Source organism: Petaurus breviceps, unplaced genomic scaffold, assembly GCF_028583685.1.
Source record: "Petaurus breviceps papuanus isolate PSGF00001 unplaced genomic scaffold, PetGlider_PUasm1.0 80, whole genome shotgun sequence".
Taxonomy (NCBI): Eukaryota; Metazoa; Chordata; class Mammalia; order Diprotodontia; family Petauridae; genus Petaurus; species Petaurus breviceps.
This window is the reverse complement of record NW_027186540.1, coordinates 21,835,774-21,863,209: the sequence shown is the minus strand read 5'-3', so window position 1 is coordinate 21,863,209 and position 27,436 is coordinate 21,835,774. Positions and strand designations below refer to the sequence as shown.

At 35.4% G+C, this 27,436-nt stretch overlaps 1 protein-coding gene across 2 annotated transcripts in view; it reads left to right on the top strand.

The window, feature by feature from the left end:
• LOC138176051 (reelin) overlaps positions 1-27,436 on the top strand; it is a 566,262-nt gene that overhangs the window by 361,462 nt on the left and 177,364 nt on the right. For both annotated transcript variants that reach the window (XM_069106794.1, XM_069106793.1), the window contains exons 16-19: positions 4,911-5,020; positions 9,061-9,127; positions 17,335-17,568; positions 18,270-18,431. In XM_069106794.1, coding sequence (XP_068962895.1) covers positions 4,911-5,020; positions 9,061-9,127; positions 17,335-17,568; positions 18,270-18,431 — 573 coding nt within the window. The remainder of the gene's footprint in view (positions 1-4,910; positions 5,021-9,060; positions 9,128-17,334; positions 17,569-18,269; positions 18,432-27,436) is intronic.

Below are 27,436 nucleotides of genomic sequence, written 5' to 3'. Positions count from 1 at the left end.
CACTTAATTCTGCATTAGCTCACACTAGCTAGGTTTCTTTGAAATTATCACTTTTATCATTTCTTATGACAAGATGATATTCCAAAACATTCATATGCCACAATTTATCTATTCCCCAAATGAAATGTACCCCTTAGACTCTAGTTTTTTTAGATTTTTTTAATTCTCACTTATTTCTCTACTGAGTTTGAGATATTTCTATATGAAACTGCGTGTGTATGTGTGTGTGTAACCCTCCTTTGACCATTTTACAAAAGAGTGAGGTTCACGCGATCTAACTTTTCCTCCAAATTTGTGTATTTTTCCCACACCACATTTATGAGAAATAACAAATTCTAACCTCATCCTTCTCCTTGGCACACACTTCTAATTTCTCAAATTTAGCTCTCTAGATTTCTCTGGACTCTTGTGTTTATATTTTAAATTAACACTTAGCTTTGGGATTTTTCTTTATCAGAAATGCTTGGAGAATTTTTGTTCCATTAAAGTCCCACTTCTCAATGCCACCATTCTATATTTAACTTTGCAGGTTATTGTTCTTAGATATAAGCATTTCTCTTTTGCATTTTACAATATTGTATTCTAACATCTCCTATCATTCATAGTAGAAGCTGACAGATCTTGTGTGTTCCTGATTGTGATTCCTTTGTCTTTAAAATGCTTCTTTCTGGATACTTGAAATATTTTTTTCTTTTCTGTTGGAGCTCTGATATTCCTGGTCTTTTCTTTTTGGGGATCCTTCTATCTTTACTTTGCCCTCTAATTCTGATAGATATGGGTAATTTTCATTTATTATTTCTTTAAATATGTTAAATAATTAATCACTGTTTTCAATGGTTCTTGTAGTTCTTAAACTATTTATCCTTGACTTGTTTTTAGTCTAGTGTTTGAATATCAAATATCTTATATATTCTTCTACTTTTTAATATTTTCATTTTGTTGTAATATTTCTTGCTATCTCATGTAATCATTGATTTATATTTGGCCTATTCTAGTTTTCAGGTGTTCCATTTTTGGGTTAAGGTTTACTCTTTTCTGAGCTAATCCTCCTTCCAGTTCTTCCTTCCAGAGATTTTATGTTTTTTTTAATCTCTTATTTTACTTTTTATAGATACTCATGTAATTTTTATGGAAAATACATTTCTTCCTTTGAATCTCTGCTTACAGTTGTTTCAGAGATGCTCTCTCGTTCTTGAATGGACTCTGAGTCATCCTTAGAACTACCATAATGTTTTAAATTGATTAGTGTCTACTTTGGTTTACTCATCTCTCTAATTCCCAAATTGGAGCTTTGTCTCAGGGACAAACTCTGTTTCCTGTTGTACTTTCTGATGGGTTTTTCCAGCCCTACATAATCTTGCCCTGGAACACTTGGGTTCCTGCACTGACCTTCACCTTCCATGATAGATTCCCATCTCCTGTGTCTTTGAGACTCTGAGAGTTGGATCAGCAGGATCCTATATGACTTCTCAAGACATTGTGCTATACATGTCAGAGACCCTGGGTACTTGGGATGTCATCATCAAAGGGTTGCTGCACACCATTGGTCACTGCCTCTCCTTCTAGTTTTCAGCATCCCCACTGTGGGTTTACAACCACCATGGAGTGTTCCAAATACACTGAGCCTTTCTAAGAGAAGCATTCAGCTCTCTTACATTCAGCCACAGATCCCTGTGGACTATGACCATCTCTGTGCTCAAAGGCTGCCATCTTTTTTGCTTAAGGTGGTATTAACTATGTGGCAGCTTCTTCCTTCAGTCCATTAGCTTCTGACAAACTTTTTCCATAGCTCAGGAATGAAAGAGATAACTTGCTGTTGTTTCTTCTCATTGAATTTCTTGATCATCATTTAGTCTACTGCAAATTTCAGGTATTTACTGGGAGTAGGAATAGCTAGATCCCAATTAGGGCAAATATTGAATCCCATGAAATAGCCACATTATTTGAATTCAGAATTGTGATTGTATGTAAAATATAGTCATTGTTTCCAACTCAATAGAAATGTTCAATGTAAAATTTTTAAAATAAGTTTTCTCATGTTTGCTAATATAATATAATAATAAAAGATAAGAAAAATACATTCTGGCTGAAGTTTATTATAAAATAATATAGTAGTTATCAAAAGCAAAATTAAAAACATTTAAAATTACTAAATATCCCACTTAAAAATAAGCCTACATTTAGGATATGATGAAAACATCATCATTGTAATTTAAAATATTTGAGCAGTGTAGACTGAAGTAGACTTCTCCTTCTGTGAATCTTCACACATATGTTGATCAGTACAGATCAGTTTATCTGTAAATTTGCATGATCAACTCATACACAAGTATAGTTTAATGACCTGGGGCATTATCTAAGATCAGTAATGCTGTCTGGCAATGTAATATTGTCATCCTTGAGATACTTTGCAACAGCTGGGCTAAAATGATGTGAGAACCCATCTTTGAGAACTGCTTTCATCACCCATGCTTATTACTTAGCCACCAAAGAACTAGAAGTGATCAGTGGCTATAGCTTCTCAAAGTACAAGGATTGGAAGACTGATGAGCAAACTTCAGTTTTAAACTAAAATCTCTTTTGCGTTACCTTCCTAAAAAATTATCAGTGACCTTAGACACTTTAAGTCAAGTTTGAGGTGTTTTTTTTCTCCTTAAAATGTAAATTCTGAAAGCCTACCTTTTCCAGAATGAGACTATTCCATCCACATGAAAAAAATTGTTGATCAGCATATCTGCCTTCTTCAACTATTTTCTCCAAAGCAACATCCCAGAGTGTCTTCATCTGCAGCGACCATCTTTGGTCATTTTAACATTATTCAGTTGAGCTCAGTTTTTTAAAGTGATCAAACCATTTGGTATTTTCAGAAGAAATGTCCTCATTCTCTACTTAATTTCCATTTTCTTTCACTGTCTTAAACTTGAGGCATGTATCTGAATAGCTGCTCTGCATTTTTTATTGCAATCTTCAATAAATACTACTAAAAGACACTCCATCTTTATCCCTAGACATTTCTTTGGCTTGTAGTTGTTTGCAAACCACAAGAAGCTGGCACAGATTTGCTTTTTTCTTTTATTTTGCCTGCATTTTTAATAATCTGTATTGTCAGGTAAGTCCACATCTTGTCCTATCTTAGAATTACTGTGACCATATTCATGCCTTTCAATTATATCAATTTTTTTTTTGCTATAATGGAACAACAGACATTTTCTCTCTCTTTCTACACTATTATTGTTTTTGTCTCAGGTATTCTTTCTCTTTTTTGCATTTTGTTACGGATTCTTCTTCAGAAATCTTTACACAACTGTTGTGAATATGGCACCAGGTAGCACATTGTTTCCAAGCATGACAATAAGCAAGTGCAGATTTCTAATATGGCAGTTTGGGAAGGCCCTAGGCCAGCTCATACACTTTGTAGTGACTGGATTTTGACCTGCATTAAATGTAATGTGGCAACATTTTATAACTCACACTAAATCCAATCTCCCATTTGACTTAGCTCTGTGCAGGAGCTGGGTAGCCTGCCTTTATTTGGGCAGCCATCTTTATCAGACTGCCAGCCCCTTCTTATTTTCATGCTCACATAGTTATACGTTTTTGCTTTATGGACTGGGCATTGAGGCAGGCAGGAAACAAAGTGGACAGAGCAAAAGACTAGAAGCCAGGAAGACTTGAATTCAAATTTTGTCTCCCACACTTACTAGCTGTGTGACCTTAGACAAGTCTCTTACTCTTTCCAGTCACAGCTTCCTCATTTGTAAAATGAGAATGTTGGACTTTGTGGCCTCTAAGATCTCTTAGCTCTAAATCTATGCCCCTCTGATCACTGTAAAGCATCACGAGAGTTAGAAATATTGTGGAGTAACCCTAAAAGTACCTAAAATACAAACACAAGCAGAATGCTTTTTGCTGTTTAGTCATTTTGGCTGTGTCCAATTCTTCATGACCCTTTTGGGGGTTTTCTTGGTAAAGATTCTAGAGGGGCTTGCCTTTCCTTCTCCAGCTCATTTTACAGATGAAGGAAACTGAGGCAAATAGGGTTAAGTTGTTTTCCCAGGGTCACACACCTAATAAGTGTCTGAGGCCAGATTTGAACTCATGAAGATGAGTCTTCCTAACTTCAGGCGTGGCACTCTATCCACTGTAGCACCTCGCTGCCCACTTACCAGTTTTCAAAAGGTAGAAAGTCAAAGATGGCCATACAAATAGATTATTTCCTAACTTCTAGTTAATATGCTTTACCTTGAGAAGGATGATGTGAGCTATATGGCATTCTCCTGAGATAAGTTGTGAGTAGACATCCTGTCTCTACACAGCAGCTGTAGGCAATCTATCTAGGGATTTCACACCAACTTTAAAAATAAAGAATGTATTTGAACCTCAGAGTTCTACAAGATAAAACTGGTAATCGGAAAGAACATTACCTTTTTAACATGAAACACATTTTAGCAAGTATGTAACTGTTTAAAATGATCATTAATAACAAATTCAGATGCATAATAAATTAGGTCAATAGAGAGGTCATAATAAGTTAATAGATTGTTGGACCACACAGTTAAAATTTATCCCTAATAAATTTGGACACAGAATAATTTAGTCAAAGGTTAATAATGTTGGAGCTGAGGGGGTCATTAGAGATCATATAGTTCAGCCTTCTAATTATATGGGGAAACTGAGGTCCAGAGAGGCTATGACTTGTCCAGGGTCACAAAGGTAATTAATGGCAGACCTAAACTAGGATCTTGATTTCTAATCCAGAGTTATTTTTGCATGGATATCTAAGGGGATTAAAAAGAGATTATTAGCAATATAGTTATATCTGATACATGCAGAATATCTTGTGGTTAAAGTAACTGATGAAAATTTGAACTTAGCCATGAATTAAATTTTGTGTGTTCAATTTCTTGCAGGTGGAACCGAATAACGATCCCCCTCCCTAATGCAGCACTCACCAAGGACACCAGGATTCGCTGGAGACAAATGGGCCCGATCCTTGGAAACATGTGGGCGATTGATAATAGTTAGTATTTATGCCTATTATAATCACATACCATTGATGTAAACTCTTCCTGCACTTGTTAGTTCAGCACAGACTTCATCACATTTGGAAGTTATAGGCCTGCGATTCATTAAACACTCTTTCTTCCTTTGTGTCTATGCTTTCTGTTAGGAAGCCCAGGGATGAGCAATCAGAAAAGGCAGTGGCGTCAGCAATAAAAGGTCCTGGTATTTTGCAACATACATAATTAAAATGTTTTTAAAGTCCCAAAACTCAAACTCGCGGGCTTGATGACAAGGGATAGCCTAGCATTCCCTTCAAGTGTTTACATCGAATTAACATAAATATATTCCACGCTGTGCTATTAAAATAAGGCCTATTCTTCTCTTAGTGGCTGCCACAACATCTGGGATGCTTATATGCTAAACACAGAAGACCTTCATAAAGAAACACCATCACTATAACAAAATGCAAAGCCTAAATGATTCATGAGAGTGTAAATATGCCATCTATACTATCTGCAACGTCTCTCACAAATGTCCTTTCCTTTCTATTCCCATGCCCACCACTCCAATGTAGACCAGCTGTGCTATTGCAATAGACTCTTAATAGGACTTCCTGCCTCCCCTCCCACAACCCCTCCAATCCTTCCTTAATATTTCCACCAGACTTCTCTTTCTCATGTACAGTTCTGGTCTCACCACGAAATTCAGCCTTCAGTAGCTCCCAACTAAAGCTTAATCTTTTCCTAGCATCCCACAATGTAATGTTAACTTACATTCCCCACTTTCTCTAATATTGCTTCCCATCATTCATTTTGTGTTTCAAGCAAATTGAACCGATCTCTGGCCTCCAAATACATGTTGCACTACCTTGCCTCCATACCTTGGCTCATGTTTTTACCTATGCTTGAAACATCCATGTTCCAGTCTTTACCTGTTGCATTTCTGCTTGTCTTTTAAAGTCCAGTTCCAATGCTTCCTCTACCATTAAGCCTTTTCTGATTGGTAGCAACCTTCACCCTCAGGGCTCTCATAGTACATGGTTTCACAACTCTCTAATGCATTAACCAAGTACTAGTGTGTTTTAGTTATCTATGTATGCTTCTGACCCCCTTACTAGAATATAAACTCCATGAGACTGACAGCCTTTTCTTAGCCAAATTTTTTATGGCACAGTGTGCTGCATGCCTTAGACACAAGATAAATGCTTGTTGAATTGAATTGAATTTGGGGACCTCTCTGAAGATGAATTTATTAAAATATATGAAATTCCAAATACAGAAAAGTCAAGGTAACTCATTGGGGAAGATCTTGTAATGAGTGTCCTGCTTATAGTCAGTATTTGTTAAGTACCTAATCTGCCCCCAATGGTCTATGCATTGTCACTGTAAGTTGAAACAAATGAAATGTAGGTAATAGTGTTGCCTTAATGCAAACCTGGAAGCAGGGAATATTAAATTCTATTCTCAACCAAGGCAAGGCACTGCCTCAGGGCTCAACCTAAGCAATTCCCTGCAAATAACAACAATAACCAACTCTCTGTCTTATCTGTAAGATGGAGAACATGACACTTTCCCCCTTCAGGGACTCTGTGAGAATTCACTAATGAATGATTCCTTTTTCCTTCCTTATTCCTTCTGATTTGGAGTCCTTTCTGAAAATAGAAAATTATATGTTAGAATAATATAATTGTGAAGAAAAGCAAATTGGTAGATGTCAGTAGATGTCAGAATTTTGTTAGGGATATATACACATAAAAGCATATGGGTATATGTGTGTATACACAGACGTGTGTGTGTGTGTATTCTATTATTATGAAGTCAGATTCAGTATCTATGTTGCTTAATTACAATTTACTTATAGAATTTTGAAGTTTACAAAGCACTATCCTTATAATGATGCTGTAAAACAGGTTATGCAAGAATTCTGACTTCAGTTTTACAAGCAGGGAGACAGAAATTCAGGGAGAAATGAGATTGAAACCCAGATGTTGACTCTAGGTCTAAATTTTTTCTGGATTGCCACATTGCCTCTCTTTTTTTTATAAGGAAAGAAACTTCCTACAAATAGCAAAACAACCATATTGGTATCTAAAACTAGCGTCTAGCTTACAAAGAGGAAAAATCCACTTGTTTGTTAATAAGTTTGGGATAAATTTGTTGTCATTCTTCTGGGAGAAAAAAGATGAGACTGGTGATACAGGGGGAAAATACACTTTTTTCTTCCATTCCCTCAAAAAATAAAAAATTATTTGTTCATCATCAAAAAAATTTGCAACCTAAAATGATTCTTTAATCCATTAAAACTCTTGTTTAAAAAATTGTGGTGACAAAGAACACTTTTCTTAAAACTAAACTTTAGTTACTGCCTTGGAGGTATTCACTTTTTCATTCTGATAGAAACTTTTTAAACACTAGAATCAGTGACTTTTTTAACTCTGTATGCCCACTTTAGTAGGTTTGGGGAACTACCTGGTGTCACCTCTAGGCTGTGCTGAACTACACAACAAATTAGCCCATCTAAAAACCATAAGACATATATGCCTTATGTCACTGAATTAGATTTTCTCTGGGGAGAAAAATGTTAACCATTTACATACTGAAAATGATTATTTCCTTGGCTTCACTTTCCTGAGTACTAATTAGATATATTCTGTAGTCCATTGCAGCAGCCAAGAGCTACTTATGCTTCATATAAGTACTATATTTGTCATCAGCTTCATCCATCCAAAAAGCAAGTACAAAAACTTATGCCAGTGTTTTGTCAATCCCACTCTATCCTGAGGCAAGGCCAAGGTAGGACCATACCATTAACAAGGCTCAAAAGTCTTTTTTGGCAAAGGTTGGGAAATGAGAAAAGGCAAAAGCTGGAAGATTCACATTTAGGAAATATACAGGCAGAATGGCCAGACTTCAACTGTGAACTTCCAATTAGCAGTGGGTGATACGGGATGCTCAGCTACCAGGTATGCTAGGTCCAGAAGAAAAAGGTTTTGCCTAGACAAGAAGCAGAAAGTGGTACCAGATTCAAGCAAACCTTGAAGAGCAGGTAAAAAATAAACAAAAAAGCATAGTCTTGGGGTTAGGCTTGGGTTTGATACTGAGAAAACAAAAAGCATCCAAGTTTTATGTAGAGTTTGTAACTTACAGCCTTATTTCTTATAGACACTGGTGTGTTCCTAGTTCCCAATGTTGAGAAGTAACATGATGTCATGTATAGAGGGCACGGCATTTGGGAGGGAGTAAGACACAGCTAAAATCTCAGCTGAGATACTAACTAGCTCTGTGGCACTTAGCAAGTGACTTCACTTCTCTTTAGCTCAGTTTTCTGAGGAAGTTGGACTTAATGACCTCCAAAGTACCAAATTCAAAAAAGAACCATTGAATTTATGATCTGAATTTTAATTTGAACCTTCACATAATCAGTGGAATACTGTGACTGAAAAACAGAATATATTATGTCAACATCCTTGGGGCGGTGGGTGTTTTTAAACCCTTCAAAAGATTTGTTATTCTCCCCAAGTTGATTAATATTCAGAAATATATTTAAGAATAGTAACTAATTTGTTGGCCAATTGTGATCATATATTGAGTTGGAAATTTCAAGAAAATCTATCTCTTCTTGATCCTTTGCTGACATGTCCAGATGCTCCTTTGTAGCATTCTTCTTCTCCCCAAGAAAAAATATAATCCTTATAAAAATATAGTGACTAGTAATAAAAAACATATTTTGTTCTAAGTAGTTTGGGGGAAATAGATTGTACAAAGGAGAGTCAAAATCAAAAGTGTCTTCTACTCTATGCAATGTATATCAAAATCTTGAAAACATTGTCGGTGAACTCTAGCAAGTTTGTAACCTAAACAATTAACTTGTCATAGAACATACCATATGTCACTTTCAGTTTCCCTGAACTTCCACAAATAGGGGCCATATTCTATACATATAAAGTACAATACTTCAGATTTCTGTTTCGTAAAATTATTCCACATGTGGGTGATGGTTTTAGGTTTTCCAATAATATAGCCTTTATTTATACAAACCTTTGTTTTCCTTTGGCAGTTTATATCGGTCCATCATGCCTCAAATTTTGCTCTGGAAGAGGACAATGTACTCGAAATGGCTGCAAGTAAGCATACTAATGATATTTATAGGTTTTAAAAAAAAACATGTAATTTATGTTGCCAGTCAGAAATTGGTATGCTTTTTCAGGTTACATTGGTTGGGTTCTACCAAGGACAAATGCAAACTGTTGAACATAAATTCACTGCTATAAAATTATTATTACTATGTATTCTTTGTAAGTGGAGGTGTGTTTCATAGTTTTCTATATGCTAAATCTAAAAAAAAATTAGCCAAGTATTCCTTTTTATAATCTAATGAATTTCAGATACTTTTCACTGTACTTACCACATACTAATTCAAAGCATTATGTTGTCCTTCTGTTAACTTGGGTCATTCTTTGAGTGTTCTTGAGTCATTTTTAAAAATTAATATGAACGTGTTTTCTAAATTAGCTGCAAAACAACCACTTACTCATGTATCCAGAAAACAAAATAATTCAGGATGGACCTAACAGGTGTAATTTGGCAACTCTAATGAGAAAATAAATATTTTGTCTCATCTGTAAGTCCTTTTTGCTTTCAAGGAAACTTGTTTGTGGATCTTCTAATATATTTTCTGCTTTCATACAGTTTTTTAATTAGTTTAGTTTCTTAATCTTTTATGTAAATAATATGTGAAGTGGCTTAAATGTATAGAAGAAGAAAGTTTAGCAGTTGATGTTGATAATGATAAAAGCAAAATAAAATCTTACAAATCTAGAATTTTTTAAAGATTATTCTAAAGTACAGTAGGGGGAATACTATAAATGCTATATATTAGCAAATAATAGCTAGCATTTATATAGTGCTTTAAAGTCTGTGAAGCACTTCACATACATTATTTTTTTATTTTATCCTCACAGTAACTTTGGGAAGTAGTACCTATTATCCTCATTTTACAGATGAGAAAACTGAGGCTTGGAGGGTTTAAGTGAATTGTGTCCACACAGCTAGTAAGCATATAAAGCAGGATCCAAACTGTGATCTTCCTTAATCTAAGTACAAAACTAGCCGCTATTCCACCTAGCTCTTGTGAGTCATTTTCCCTTTACATTTTTTTGTGATACTGGTTTCTTTAGGAAATTCTTCTGTATTTGCCATATAAACTTTGATGTTTCCTTTGACTGATGATCTCATCAATGTGATATTGCCTGTAGTAATGCAGATTGCAACCTCTATATCACCTCTCAACCTGTGTGACTCTTGTATAAGCCCTTCCAGAAAATCTCCTGAGGTCTGCCCAACATGCTGAACACCTTCTTCTGGCATCAGAGACATTATAATCTAAATAGTAAAAAAATAATAATAATAATCTAAATAGTAGCACATTAGTAATTTAATGGATAAACTCCTATGCTCCATATTGGTATTTGAACCAAAGAGAAATATCTATATGCCTCAAATTTGCTTATTAAGTAGTATTTAAGCGATGTGCAGCTGTGTATTAATGCAATGCATAGGTCAATAAGCATTTGCTAAATTTCTAATTTTTGTATTTGACCTATATACATTTCTATTTTTGTCTATCTGATTATCCATCCTGCTTTGCCTCATCCTCCCTATAGTGAATAATTTAGGGGATATTCATCATGGTCATTCAAGAGCGTCACTGCATGCCTTAGACATGACATTTATGAGAATGGATAGCCTATGCCAACATTTCAAAATCTTTTCAACCATCCAGCTTCCAATCAAAAAGAGTTCCATTTAAAAGGGAATATTTAAGAATACAATAAGTTACAAAGATGTGAAGAAGGTTTAAGAGCAGACAAGCATGGTTTAATGGAAAGAATGCTAACATTTGAGTCTGAGGACTTGGGTTTGAATCCTGCATCTTGGGCAAATCACTACACCTCTCTTGAGCTCAGTTTCCTCGTGAGTAAAATGAAAGGACTGGATTTGAAGGTATCTCAATTCCTTTCTCATGATAAATCTATGATCATTGGTTTTCAGGAAGAAAAGTAAAATTTGATCCATAATATTTACACCAAATATCATCTTAAATAAATGCCTTGGCAAAAAAAAAAAAAGCAGATTTCTCACATCTAGACATGATTACTTGAATAATTTTCTCAGGTTTCATTTATATCACACTTCTACATGGTTAATCTCTTCTCCTTTTAAGTTACCTATAATGTAACAAAAATAATCATTTAATATTTTCTTCATTCTGCAATTCCTGAAAAATATTAATTTTATGTCTAAAACTTGATGTTTTATCCAATATGCTAGAAAGTGCTATTTATAAGAAAATATTCATAAAGTATCATCAATGAATTTTTCTTCAAAAACTTCCATATAGCATTGATTAGATTTTATTAAAATAAATATCAGTGTTAAAATAATTGCTTTAAACAGAAATATGAGTAGTAATTTAATCTAATCATTACTATTATATAGTGCTTTGGGTTTTGCAAAATGTTTCCCTAAGACCAACTCTATCAGGTATGTATTCCAAGCACTACTACCCATAAATGAAGAAACTAAGACTCAGGAGACTAATTTTCGCACCCAAGGTTCCATGGCTAGCAAATGTCATAAACACTTGAGATTTTTATCTCTGGCTTCCAAAACCTAAGATACATTAACATAAAATTTCATCACGTACAATTCTATTAATTTTATACTCCATTGCTAAATTTCCTTGGATACACTGGAATATTCCTAAATACCCTTCCATCAGATTTCTATTTATAGTGGAAAGGAAAAATGGACTGCCTAAGGTGTCAGCCATACATGTATGCCCACAATCAGCAATATGCTTTTAGATGATTCTGCTATTGTAATTTATTTGATGAGCATGTATTATCCAACTGATGTGTGCAAGATGTGGGCACTGTGGAAGCTACAAATATAATAGAATGCAGGATCCATGTCTACCCAGAATGCACTGACAGGGGTGCAAAATGCAAAGTTAGAGGCAGCATGGTATAGTAGAAAGGGTCCTGGATTTGGAATCAAGTGCCCTCTGGTTTCAAATTCAACCCTTGACCTTACTGCACAACCATGGGCAAATTATTTAACCTCTCTCCCTGGTTCCTTCATCTATAAAATGAGGATATCTGTAATCCTTGCCTTATTAGAATTATTATGAAGACCAAATATTACGATATTCATAAAATGCTTTGAAAACTTTAAAGCACACAGGAAATCCAGTTGTGATATAGTGTTGTGAAATGAGTGAATTCAAGGTTCCATGTGAGGTCTGAATAAGAAGGTAAGAAATAACTAGGGGCGTCAAAAAATTTCATAGAAGAGGTGGCATTCGAGTTGAATGGGAAATGATTCTAGGTGAAACTTGGAAGGACATTCTAGGAATAGGGAATGGTGTGAGCAAAGGCAGAGAGATAAGAAAGTGAAGTTTTTTTGGAATGGTGGAGTACATGATTGGTGAGATTGTAAGGATAAGTTAATGTCAGATAATGGAGGGACCTGAATGCCAGACAAAATAGTTTGTAATGACTGCTGTCATTTGGGGTGTTTGAGACTATGTAGATTCAGGCAAAATATTCATAGTTTAATTGGAAACTACTCATAATCTTATGACCACCTATGGTATCATTCTTTGGGCACATGCCATAGGATTGAGTTATTGGAGGGGGTGGGGAAGGAGTCAGTTCCTTTTGACTCTGAGATATCTTTTGGATATATAAGTAACTTGAATAGAATCCCACAAAAAGTTACTTTCTGGGGCATCTAGATGGTGCAGTGAATAGAGCACTAGCCCTGGAGTCAGGAAGACCTGAGTTCAAATGTGACCTCAGACACAACGCTTACTAGCAGTGTGACCTTGGGCAAGTCAACCCCAATTGCCCTGCATTCCCCTTTCCAAAAAGACCCCCAAAAAGAGTTACTTTCTTCCAAATTGCATTCTGTAGTAAGCTGAATTATATTGAAATCTCAGCATTCTTATAGGAAAGGCAAAAAAATACCCCCCAAAAATAGTAAAGAAGGTAGTAGCAAATAGAAAAAATATGCAAATGAGTTTCTGGCTAAGAAATATTTCCGTGGTGTTTTGTTGGTTTTGTTGGGTTTTGTTTCGAAATCACAAAACCCATGATTTCATTGGTCTATAGAATTGCCAGTGGGAAACTTAATTTAGCGATGCCTACTGGCCCCTGGTCTGCAACTTATAATATTAGATAGTTGCCTGGGTCACTATGAAGTATAGTAACTTGCTAGTGGTCACTAGCATTAAGTGTAAGAGGCAGAACTCCATCCCAGGTCTTCTTAATGGCATGCCAATTGTATGTTTACTGCACCACAACTCTCACTTAAAGATAATTCCCTTCAAATCTTTGGTATTCCCACTGTTAAAGTAAAAATACATTTAAGATAATGGTTTCTTGAGTTTGGTTCAAGTGCATAAGTCAGTTCATATAAAAACAGAACATGCTCACAAACACAAGTGTGTGGTGGCATTTTTGTCTTGGAGCTCCACCAACCAGGAATCCTAATTTCTTTTTTTGTTTATTTTTACTTTTTGAAGGACAATTGGGATTAAGTGGCTTGCCAAAGGCCACACGGCTAGTTTTTGTTGTTTCTTTTGAAGTGTTAAGTGTCTGAGGCAAGATTTGAACTCAGGTCCTCCTGACTCCAGGGCTGGTGCCCTATTCACTGCACCACCTAACTGCCCTGGAATCCTAATTTCTTTTTTTTCCTTCTTTTTTTTTAATCAAATGCTTTATTAACTTCTAGTTTACATCATTCATTTCCGCAAGATTTTTGAGTTACAAAATTTCTCCCTGTTTTTCCCCTACCCACTGCCCCAAAATAGCAATCCTACTACATATCCCCTCCTCCAATCTGCTCTCTCCCATATCTTCTCCCACACTCCCTCCAACTTTCCAGTAGGGTACGGTGGATCTCTATGCCCCAGTGCCTGTATGTCTTATTTCCCAGTTACATGTAAAATAATATTAATAATAGTATATATATATATGTATATATATTTTAAACATTTGATTTTAAAACTTTTAATTCCATATTCAATTCCTTTCTCCCTTGTCACCCACCCTTACTGAGAAGATAAGCAATTCAGTATAGGTTGTACATGTGTAGCTATGCAAAATATTTCTGTAGTGGATATATTGTAAAAGACTGATGATATTTCTCTCCCTCCTATCCCACCTCCCACTTGTTCTATTCTCTACTTTGATCCTGTCCCTTTTCAAAAGTGGGTGCTTACAACTTCCCTCCCCCCCCCAGCCTGCCCTCTCTTCCATCTTCTCCCCTCTCATCCCCTTCCCCCCTAGTCTCCTGTAGGGTGAAATACCCTATTTAGTGTGTACGTCATTCCCTCCCTAAGCCAAATTCTATGAGAATAAGGTTGACCCATCCCCTTTTGCCTTCCTGTTCTTCCCCTCCATTCTAATCTTTTTTTGCTTTGCTTCTTCTGTATGAGATAGTTTATCCCATTCTTTCTCTCCCCATCTCCTCTCATTACATTCCTCTCTCATCTCTTAATTTCACCTTTTAAGTATCATCCCTTCCTATTCAATTGGTCTTGTGTCCTCTATGTATACCTGTGTATATATATACACATATTCACATATGTATTCATACACCCATATACCCTCCTATATAGACATACACACACACACACACTTTTCTATTCCCTTCAACTGTTCTCATGCTGAGAAAAGTTTCATAAGTTACAATTATCTTTTTTCCATGTAGGGATGTAAATAATTCAACTTTGATAAGTTCTTTATGATTTCTTTTTGCTGTTTACCTTCTCATGCTTCTCTTGCTTCTTGTACCTGAATGTCAAATTTTCTATTCAACTCTGGTTTTTTTCATCAAGAATACTTTAAAGTCCTCTATTCTACTTAATGACCATATTTTCCCCTGAAATATGATACTCAGTTTTGCTGGGTAGGTGATTCTTGGTTTTAATCCCAGCTTCTTTGCCCTCTGGAATATCATATTCCAAGCCCTTTGATCCCTCAGTGTAGAAACTGCCAGATCCTGTGTTATCCTGATTGTGTTTCCACAATATTCAAATTGTTTCTTCCTGGCTGCTTGTAATATTTTCTTCTTGATCTGGGAATTCTGGAACTTTACTATAATATTCCTAGGAGTTTTCTTTTGGGGATTTTTTTTCAGGAAGTGATGAGTGGATTCTTTCAACCTCTATTTTGCCCTCTGGTTCTAAAACATTAGGGCAATTTTCCTTAAGAATTTCTTGGATGATTTCTAGGTTCTTTTTTTGATCATGGCTTCCAGGTAGTCCAATAATTTTTAAATTATCTCTCCTGGATCTATTTTCCAGGTCAGTGGTTTTCCCAATGAGATATTTCATATTGCCTGCTATTTTTTTTTCATTTATTTGGATCTGTTTAATAGTATCTTGATTTCTCATAAAGTCACTAGCTTACATTAGCTCCAATCTAATTCTGAAGGAATGATTCTCTTCAGTGAGCTTTTGAGATTCCTTTTCCATCTGGCAAATTTGACTTTTTAAGGCATTCTTTTCCTCATTGCTTTTTTGAGACTCTTTTGCCATTTGAGTTAGTCTATTTTTTAAGGTGTTATTTTCTTCAGTCAGGTTGTTGACTCTAATTTCATAATTTTCTTGCACCATTCTCATTTCTCTTCCTAATTTTTCCTCCACTTATTTGATTTTCAAAATCCTTCTTAAGGTCCTCTGTGGCCTGTAACGAGTTCATATTTTTCTTGGAAGCTTTTGGTGTAGGAGTTCTGACTTCACTGTCTTCTTCCTGTTCCATGCTTTGATCCTTTTTGTCCCCAAAGTAGGAGTGTAAAGTTGGGTTGCTGTTTACTTTTCTTCCCTCATTTGCTCATGTTGCCACTCAATTAGTTGACTTTTGGGCTTTTTGCCACATTAGGACTCTGCTGCCAGACAGGGGAGCTTTGAACCAAATGCTGGGGTTTTCTCAGCTGCTGAAGGTATTATTTGGGCGCTCTCTCTGAAACCTCCACATGCTCTGGCAGACTGGTCACGCACCCCAGGACCTCCACCCTAGACCACAATCCAGATCCAAGCAGCTTAAAGCAAGAGTTATTACCCCTCAGACTGGTCGCTTGGTCCCCCTACAGTCTGCAGGCCAGGAGCTGAAGCTGCCATATGGGCAGCTTGCATGGCCCAGATGCCTCAGCAGCTTCTCACCCCAGGGGCAAAGGCTGACTACTCCCAACTCCTGGATCCCAAAGTCCACACTGCACTGTCCTCTAACTGTGTCCTTAGTATCTATGTGTTGATAATTCTGGAAACCACCATAGCTGCTGGTTATCTGAAGTCCCTCCAGCCAAGGCTGGTCAGGCTCACCCTGAGACTAAAACCTCTGGCTTAGTGTGGGGCCAGGGTTGGCTCCCAGAGCTCTGTGCTGGCCACTTGTTACTCACCTGCCAGGCTGTCTTCAGTAGGAGGTCAGCTTCTCTGTGTCATTTTGTGGGTTCTATAGCTCCAGAGTTTCTTCAGAGTCACCTTTTATGTGAATTGGAGTAAGTAAGAGCTGGAGCCACCCAGAAGTCCTGTTCCTACTCTGCCATCTTGACCGAATTATCTGGAATCCTAATTTCTAATAAAGATATCCACATGGGTTAGCGGTTAGTGTTTTCCCATGAAATTGTTGGTATTCTGTGGATTTTAAAGAGTCAAAAGAGGGAAACTAAAGAAGGGAATGCAATTATATTTTTCAATCCCAAGTAATATGATTTTAACTCCTAAATACTTTCCAAGTTAAAGCATAATCATTACATTTTACCTAGCTGAAAATACACCACTTACATGTAAAATATTGTCTACAGACTTTCAATTTTTTGCCAAATATACCACAGAAAGAAGTCTCCTGTTGATAGAATTTATGTAGTTTTGATATTCATCACCCTGAAACAAATTACATACTTTGCAGACTGCACCTTTATTAAGTGATTTCAGGATAGGAGTATACATGAATATAGGTATATATGTAGGAAAATTATGTAGAATTTATTGAAGATGCACAATGAATTATTGTTTTAATCATAACCTTTTTATAGTACTGCTCCACCAAGAATATGTTCTGTTAGGGTATTTACAATCATCAAGACCCTGCTGACTCTTCAGATTCAGAACTCTCTGAAGGCTAAGAAGTTCTACTTACCATTCAATCAAATACTTGACTTTATTCTCCCCAAAGTAGATTCATAAAAATCTCTGAAAAAGCAAAACATTAAATTTGAAAGCAACAAGGTTTGAATATTTAATTTTTTTGTATTTCTCTGACAGGTGTGACCCTGGCTTTTCAGGTCCAGCTTGTGAAATGGCATCCCAAACGTTCCCAATGTTCATCTCTGAAAGCTTTGGAAGTTCTCGGCTCTCCTCTTACCACAACTTTTACTCTATCCGTGGTGCTGAAGTTAGCTTTGGATGTGGTGTCTTAGCCAGTGGAAAGGCATTGGTTTTCAATAAAGATGGGAGGCGTCAGCTCATTACATCCTTTCTTGACAGCTCACAGTCGAGGTGAGCTAAGAAATGAATGACAAAGTGATATAACTAATTTGATTTCCTGATCTATGTATTTTCAAATTTTCTCTTATTTACATAAAATGTCACTTTAACCTTTCTCTAAATCATAATTAAGTTTAGAGACAAAGGTTAATTTGGGGTTAATCCATCCTTTGTTTTTTTGTAATTCACATGCTTAACAAATGACTTCAGGGTATTTATTACCAGCCAAATGGAAAAATATGAAACGTTAGCATCAAAAAATGTGTGCCAGAGCCAAGTGCTAATTAATTATTTATGTAGTTTTATTTATTTGACAGCTTGTGGTGGCTGATTATATCCATTCCATGTCTTCCCTTCCCCCAGAATCTAATAAATAATGCAATGTAGTGATGATTGGCACTTAAATGTGTATATGTCATATACACACATTTATGTGTGCATGTATATTTTTATAAATGCAAATAAAACATATGCATTCCTTTTTTACATATCATATTTGCATCTATGTGTGTGTGTGTATATAATATATATATATATATACATATATGTACACACATTCCACACTGGCATTAAAGGGAGGGAAAGTCAGTCACAAAACAGCATAGGAAGCTCATATAAACTTGCCTGGAAGTCGTTTTAAAAGCAGTAATGAATATAATATTTTGAAATGTTTATGTATACTTGCTAATCTACATAAATTAATTTTTACTTAGGTTTCTCCAGTTTACATTAAGACTAGGAAGCAAATCTGTTTTGAGTACATGCAAAGCCCCCAACCAACCAGGAGAAGGTGTTTTATTGCATTATTCTTATGATAATGGAATTACATGGAAACTACTTGAACATTATTCTTATCTCAACTACCATGAACCAAGGTATGTTGGACTAAGTTATAAAAAAGAGATGTAATGATAGAAGTTTCTTTCTGGAATCATAATCTGTAATGATGGACTGCAAATGGACTGCCATTGAGCTTTAGCTAGGACAAAGACTAATGTGTTCTGGAATGATAAATTAACCATGTTTCTTTTAGCAAATTCCATCCTAGTTGAGTTTCTACATTGTGAAGGAAGTGATTATTTGCATTAAAAATGTTTCATTAAGAAAAAGCTGAAATAGGCATAATTGTGAAGTTAAACATATGTACAAAGTAACAGTGAATTTTTCTTTTACAATCAAAATTGAGACAATTGAACATTCAAATATAGACTTAAATTACCAATTTTGTTGAGGTTTTTACTAACTTTATTGATTCTGTTGATGGATAATATAGTTTATGTATTATACTATTTTATATAATAGATTTTAACACGTGGGAAGTGTTTCTATATTATCTGTCATAAGTAGAGGCTAAAAATGTATTTAGAACTCTACCTTTTAGCAACTAAAGCATTGTTGGTAAGAAAGCTGATATTTAAGCATTTCTGGGTCTGTAATTACAGTTCTAGGATGTAAAATTTCCTTGTACCATGACCAAGTATACTTGTACAGAGGTGATTTTGGAGATATTAGGAAGTATTTCTTCACTTTTCAAAATAATATTTCATTAACCTGTTCACAAACACCTGAAGTTCATTTAATAAAGAATAAAATCTTCATTCCAAATTTAGGACTAGGGATTGACACACAAAAACCATTAGGAGAGGTAACATGGTGGCTTAATCCACCACATTAATGAACAAGTGACCACAAATCCTTTTCCAAAAGAACATTTCAGTAAGAGAACTTTACTTGTCCTCTGAAAAAGATGATTATAAATATAGAGAAAGGAGGAAGAAAAAAAGAAAGAGAATAGCCCAGGAGCAAACTTCTACTTTAAAATTTTACTTAGGTCTTGCTTTTATAAATACAATAAAACATTTTTTACTCAAATCAAATAAAGTTGTATCCTGATTGGATGGTTGGATAGATGGATGGATAGATAGATAAATAGATAGATAGACAGACAGACAGACAGATAGATACAATCTAATAGAATTAAGAATACACTGGATACAATAGATTTTTTTTTACTCTTTGAAATGAAAAGAATTTGAATCTATATTACCAGTAAGAGTCAAACTGAATTCACCATTGTTTTTTGGGAAAAACATTAGCATGGTATATCTATGATATGTCAGGAATCTAGAAAAATAATAGACAAATATCATAGTTAAAGTAATAATGATTAAAATATAAAAAGTATCACTCCAATATATTGCCCCAAAGCACTAACATTTTCATAATAAGAATGTACAGTTACAAAATTCTCTTATCAGTCTATATTCAGAAATTTAATCTTTGATGATATAAAAAATAATTTCACATGCAATGTTCTACTATAAAGATATATTTATTCTTGCCTCTCATTTGACAGCAACATTTTTCTTCTAAGAAAACCATGAAAATTTTTTTAGTATTAAGTTTGAAAGATTAAGATCCTGGAAGAGGCTTCTCAGCAGGTTAAAAAAAACACAATTGCATATAATAACATTAAAAAGAAAATTTCTCTTTAAACAATTCTATTCGAATTCTTCCCCCTTTCCACCCAGCACATATTCATCTTTCTCTTGCAAATCAATATATGAAAGAGACATTGCAAATTACTCTAGAATATATAATTTAGCATGTGGTCTACATACTGCATCAATTTGCCATGTCTTTAATAAACAGTTCATATTGTGTAAATTCTAACTAGCAGAATTAAAGAGATCTTGATGCTTTTAACCACTTAGTGCATTATTTTCAGTAATAATAACTGACTGTAATTCATGAAGAAGTCATAATGTTGCTCACTGTAGTGGTGTTCATTTGTTTAGAAATAGAGTATGCTCTAATAAATTAGCTGGTTAGTTTATGACTATGACTTGTAACTAATTTTTCATCAGTTCATCTATCCTGTGTGATTTATAAAATAAGTGTATTTACCAACTTTTCATAAAAATTAATGTCTGAAAATAGATGTAAGCAAAAGTAGTTTACAGATTTAAATTATATTTTTCTTCAAGCTGATTGATATGTTTTAAGGAGTAATTAGTGCTTTTATGAATGTAAAGCATTAAATCTCTAGATGTTGAGCTTTCTTAGGTTTTGTTAGGTATGGGCTTACTTAAATAGTTTTTGTCAATTTCAATTTAGCTTTTTTTCATAATTATATGATGTGACCTATTTATAGTATCTTGGTAATAGGAATCCACTTCCATAAAAAGCTATAAGAAACAATTACTAATAACCATATATCTAATCTTTCCTCCTCAGAAAAAATCAGGACAGAAAATGAAAGTGGAAAGTCAATAGAGATTTCTGAAGTGGTCTCTAACTATACAAAGATAAAGTGGTTCCAGAGCGAATCTTAACAAACTTTTGGTCATACTAATTGACCATTTTTGCAGAATGGCAATGAATAGAACAAAGAGATATTTCAATATGTTGGTGAGAATTGGGAAAGTCCTTAGCTTAAAAAAGCCAAGGCCCCCACTGCAGCATCTGGGGCCATCTCCAGTTGTCCTTATCTATACCCTGCCACTAGGCCCAGATGCCTCTGAAGGAGAAAGCAAGGCTGGTGACTTTGCACAGCCCTCCCTCACTTCAATCCAATCCTCTTGCAAGTCATGGAATCACCTTCCTAATGCCATGGTCCTCTTCAAGAACAAAGGACAAACAATGACTCTTTTGCTACTACTGATTTGTCTAACTTTCCAGAATTAAATGTTCTATTGAAAAGATGCCAATAAACTAAATTTTCATAGACAAAACCCACATTGGGCATTGCTTTTCATAATGAAGTTTTGTTCCCCAGGGGGAAAATTTCTCCAAGAAATAATAAAATTGTAATTGAATCAAGAAGTAGTATTTATAGGAAAATTATCTCTTTGTTAAATACATGAATTATAATCAAAAGAAGTTATATAATGTGACAATGCTGTACCTAATATTACATTCATTCTTAGCAATAAAAGATAGAGATGAATGACATATTAACTGAACACATTAGTTTGAATAGCATAGGCTGCTCCCAACCTAGAATTCACGGTCTTCTCATCTCCACCTCATAGAAGCCTTAGCTTCCTTAAAAAAGGCTCAGGTGTAACTTCCTATGGAAAGCTTACCCTGATCCCTGAACCTCTTTTCATTCCAGGAATTTTTTTTGCAGAATTTTGCCTTTAATTTTCTATACTATTGTGTTTCTCTACCACCATTTCCAAAAGAATTCAAGTTTCTTAATTTCAATGTTTGGTTTTGATTTCATCTTGCCAGGGTCTAGCACAGTGCCTGCATGTAGTAGGCATATAAGTGATAGGGACTGGACTTGTGGTTTCATTGGCATAGAGATTTCTTGGCTGAGAGAACTCTCTCTACCAAGGCAGGTTGGCACCATCTCTGTTCCTTGTAGTTTTGCAGAATTATTGAGGGCCCTGAGTAGTACCAGGTCACAAAGCCAGTATATGTCACATAATAAAAATAATTAAAGTTGAATAGTTTGTCAGAACTCTATAAATTGCCTTCCATTGTATTCACCAGTAGTATATCAGATGATGTTAATTTAGTTATTAGAAAAACTCACAAAGTTGCTACTACATGAAAGGTGGTCACATGCTGTTCCTTAGCTTTTGAAGAAATTTCGTAAGTATCCTGCATAAATTTTTAGCACTAAATATTAGTTGAATGAGTGGTTTTAATGAATAAGTGAAGTGAACAGGTAGATCTGGAGTAAAAACAAAATTAAATAAATTGTGTGATTTAAAATGTAGCCATGAATTAACAAATGAGGAAGCACACCTACATATAATACACAGTAACTAAAATTATGAGAGATGCCATTTATTGAAATATATGCCCAAAAGGACCTAAAAATTTACATAGGGAGTCCACAATTGGTTTTTATTATTATTATCATTATCAAATGCATGCTATCCACCAAGAACTATACTAGGTGTTGGGGATACAAACATAAAAATTAAGTCAACCCTCTGCCCTCAAGGAGCCTAACAGAAGGAAGCCAGTTTGGCTGATATATCAAGAGAGACAGAGAAAGAGAGAGAGACAGACAGACAGACAGAGACAGAGACAGAGACAGAGAGACAGAGAGAGAGATCAAATACAATAATAATCAACTTAGAAATTTAGACTGGAGCCAGGTTGCTAAAGACATTGTGTCAAATAAGAGTTAGTGTTTTGTCCTAGATGTAGTAGGGAGCCACCAAAGCTTCTTGAGGGGAGGAGTGACATGGTCAGACCTATGCTTTAGGACTATCTACTTTGCAGCTATTTGGAGGATTGATTAGAAAGGACAGAGTCTGGAGACACATAGACTAATAAGGAAAGTAATGTAATTAGCTAGGTGAAAGATGATGAGGGCCTTAACTGAGCCAATGGCAAAGCGATGGGGAAACAATTAAAGACATGCTGTGATAGTAGAATCAGCAAGACTTGGCAACTCATTGGATGTAAGAAATAAGTAGGTAAGCGAGAATAATGAGTAAAGAATGACTCCAAGGTTATAAACCTCAGTGACTAAATGGATGATAGTACCTCTAACAAAAATAAGGAGCATAGGAGGAGGAACAGGCTTAAGGAAGATGATCTGTCCTGTTTTACACACGCTGAGTTTGAAATATCATGGGACATCCCATTTAGATGTTCAGTAAATAATTGTAATGTGGGGTTGAAACTCAGGAAAGTGATGAGAGCTAAATGTATATCTCTTTCAGGCATTGGCATTAAAAATGACAATTGTGTTCTTTGGAATTGATGAGATCACTTAGAGAAAGTATAGAGAGAGGAGGTCTATGATAGAACCCTAGAGCATGCATATACCTAGAATGCATAAATAATGATCCTGTAGGAAGAGAGTCAGGAAAGAGAAATATCATGAAAACTTAAAGAGGAGAGAGTATCCAGGAAGAAGTGAAAAGCAGGACCAAACACTGTTGAAGGTCAAGAAGAATGAAGATTAATAAAATTACATTGAATTCAACTACAAAGATGTCACTGCTGACTTTGGAGAGCATGGTTTCAGTTGACTTGAGGCATCAGAAACTAGATTGAAAGAGGATAAGAAGTAACTAGGAATTAAAGAATATAGACAGTTCTTTTCTTGGAGTTTGGCTGTGAAAGGCTGGAGAAAGATCTGATGATTGCCTTAGGGAATGGTAGAGTCAAGTGAGCATTTTTTGTTGTGGTTTGTTTTGTTTTGTTTTTTAAGATGAGTAAGACCTTGACATGTTTTAACAGGAAAGAAAGAGTTAATAGAGAAACTAAACATCAGTGAAAGGCAGAGGTGACCAAAGGAGCAAACTATTTGAGGGAATGGGATCCAGGGCATAAAGAGAAGAGCTGGCCTTGGCAAAAATAGTCACCTGTTTCTCAGAGAGGAGAGAGAAAGGGGAAAGAATGGAGGTAGGGACATGAAGGGAGTTGAAATGTGGACCTGAGGACAGTGAACTTATAATTCATTGCCTCCTTTCTCTCAGTAAAGTATGAGGTGAGGTTCTCAGTGAAAGGAGAGGGTACAAACGTTCTTCACCTTGCCTCATACTTTTTAATTCTGCATGGAAACTCTATATTCCCTTCCCTTATTAACCATAGAATTTAGAGTCGGAAGGGACTTTCAAGCTTTTGGTTTGATCTGGTTTGGGCCCCCTCATGGCCAGCTAATCCTGAATCTGAGGGTAAGCCACAATATTTTCCCCACTTTCATCCTTAGGCCACTGAACTACTAATGAAAGTGATGAAATTGCCCTAGGAGCTCACTCTAAATTCATGTGCTTTAAGCTCAGGTGAAACCTCCTTGTTTCTCAGAAAACCTTTTATTGATTCTGTGGCACATTTCACAGTATCTCTTCAAAGCTTTTCCACCTTCATCAAGCCTAAGCTTATTTTTAATCGATGCTCTGAGCAAACATTTTCTCCTGCTCTGTAGAAAAAAAAATACCATCCAATCTATGCTCCCTCCCCTCATCTCTGTATCTTTACTCAACTTTTCTTCATACTTGTATCAGAATTCTTTCTCACATGCTTTAAAAGTTTTTTTAATCTGTTATTCAGTGTCAGGTATCTTTAATCTCTCTTCCCTGGCTCTTTCCAGGTATAAATGTGTATCACACAGTCATTAAAAGCCCTCTTTACTAGAAAGATGGCTTTCCATCTCTCTCCTTCACAGTGGGTGGGGTATCAGAAAAAGCACTGTACCAAGAGAAGACATAAGTTCAAATTCTCCAACTAACTGTGTGACTTTCAGCAACTCAGCTCAGCTCTCTAGGTCTCAGTTCCCTTATGTATAAAATGAGAGGTCTTGGGTTCTTGAATTTCTCATTTTAATCTGTGCATCCACTACCTCATAACTCACATGTTCAGTCATTTCAGTCATGTCCAACTCTTTAGGAGCCCATTGGGGGTTTTCTTGACAAAGATACAGGCATGGATTGCCATTTCTTTCTCCACCTCATTTTACAGATGAGGAAACTGAGAGAGAATTAAGCAACTTGCCCAGGGTTACATGCCTATTCAGTATCTGAGGCCAGATTTGAACTCAGTGTCAGAGAACAGATTTGAACTCAGGAAGATGACTCTTCCTTTCTCTAGACATGGCACTTTATGAACTAAACCACCCAGCTGCCCCTAATAGTTACGTAACATTTTGCAATTTGGATTATTGCATAATAATAGCTCACATTTATATGGCAATTTAAAGTACAGAAGGCACTCTACATGTATTATCTCAATTGATTCTCAAAACAACCCTCTGAGTTTGGTGCTGTTAGCCTCATTTTGCAGATGAGGATACAGAAACACAGAGGTTAGATTACTTTCCTAGTATCATCTGGCTAATAATTCTGAAATGGAATTTGAACCCAGGTCATCCATGTCCACTGCCCCATCCATGATGCTATGCTGCTTCTCAACAAAGGGAAATAAGAGTGCACAGGCAACAAGAAGAAACCAAATGCTGTGCATTACAAAATGTGTAAAGCTAAGACCTTCTTTGTTTTCTCAGAATCAAACCCATCAGCCTGACTTCAAAACCATGTTTCTTCACTTGCTATTCAAATTTTATTTGATCCTGGTACTAATTTCTGCTTCTTATTTGGAAAAAAATAGGTATAGATATGAACATGATACTCAACAGCTCAAAAATCATGAATGGCTCCCTACTATCCACCAAAATGAAAACTTTTTGTTTAGTATTTGGAGTTTTCCACAATCACTCTGGTACCAGCCTCATTTCCCAGCTTTGCTTCACCATACTCTTTTCTCATATAATCTGGTCTTCTTCAGCAGATATTTCCCAGACCCTCACATGTTTGGGCCTTTGCTCATCATCATTGTTAGAAACACAAAATAATTTATTTTTTCTCTTGGAAGTAAAAAAGATATGAGAAATATTTTGAAGTTAAAAACAAAATATCTTCTAAACTTACAAACAAACTGCTTTTTAGGATAATATTAAAGCAGGAGGAGCAGTGTGCTCTAGTAGATAGAGTTCTGGCTTGCCAATCAGAAAGCCCTGAATTCAAATCTTTCATCTGACAAATATACTAACTGTGTGATAAGCAATAACTCCCTAAGACTCTATGTTGTAGAGAAGTTGGCAATCTGTCTTAGTAGAGTGACTTTCCATAATGGGAGTTCTCTGTAGCAATAAAATCATGAGTCTGGTCCAAGTAAAAATTAAAGCTTTATTTTTTACTGCAAAATAAATTTCTTGCAGTTGATTTTGAACAGTGAAAAGAGATGGAATCGAGGGAGGGGGACAAAATGTGAAACTCAAGGAAATGTGGAATTGAATCCTGTAAACTAAAAGGAAACAAACAAATTAATTTAAAAAAGAAAAGAGAATCATTAAGTATTTGATGTAGCTAGCTATTATGCTATTTCATTTTTTTAATTACAGATTTTTTATTTTGCTTTTTTCCTAGAGTATTTTAAGTACAACACCTTGTTATATTAGTATATAACACATTGTTATACTTATATACAAGTATGATCTTGTAAATTATCTACTAATTAAGGAATACAATCATTTTATTTTATCCTGTTTTCTTTATAACCATGGTTTTTTAAATTAGTTTTTGCTTTTAATATAAAACCTACATAGTATAATTTTAATTTTTTGCTTATCAATAACTAAGCATATAGCTTGGTTTAATACAAATATGACTGAATTTAAATGGTTCAGTTCCTCATTCCAACCAGAAAATCTGAAACCCTTTTTCAAAAAAAAATTGTAATAATCTGTTTCTGGGTCATCTAACTTGTCATTTATTTTATGTTTTTGTTTTTTTTCCCTTTACACACACACACACAAAAAAAAAATCCCTTCACTTCAGTGTGCATTTACTGAAATGCCTCTCTTGGTATTTAATTGTACACTGATGGAGACAAATGTTCCACTTGCCATTTGCTTCACATCTCACCTTGTGAATATATGTGAGCAGCATAGAACTGTGATTTATGGAGCTTTCAAGCAGATGTCATTGCAGTGGCAATTAATGTATGGCCCCTGCTGCTGTATACAATAATTGCTCCTGGAAATTAGATATTATTCTTAATTTTCCTTACCGTTTGTCAGGTACAGGTTTGTTGCCTTAGCTGCCATGACAGATCAAGTGACCTTGGCATACGGTACTAAACTCATGGGACTGAGGAATTTGACAGTTCCACCAGCACAAAATTATGTGTGTATCATGAAACTCATGTTGTTTTACCAAGACAGTATGAATCCTTCTCACTTTGGAAAGCTGTGGCCTTAGTCTTAGGTTTTGTAAGAGCAGATGGATGATAAACACATAGATAAATTACAATACTCCTGATTTAATTCCACTCAAATTAATAAACATTTATTAAGCATCTACTATGGGTAACACAGGAGAAAGTGTTGCATAGTAGTTATCTGTCCTGA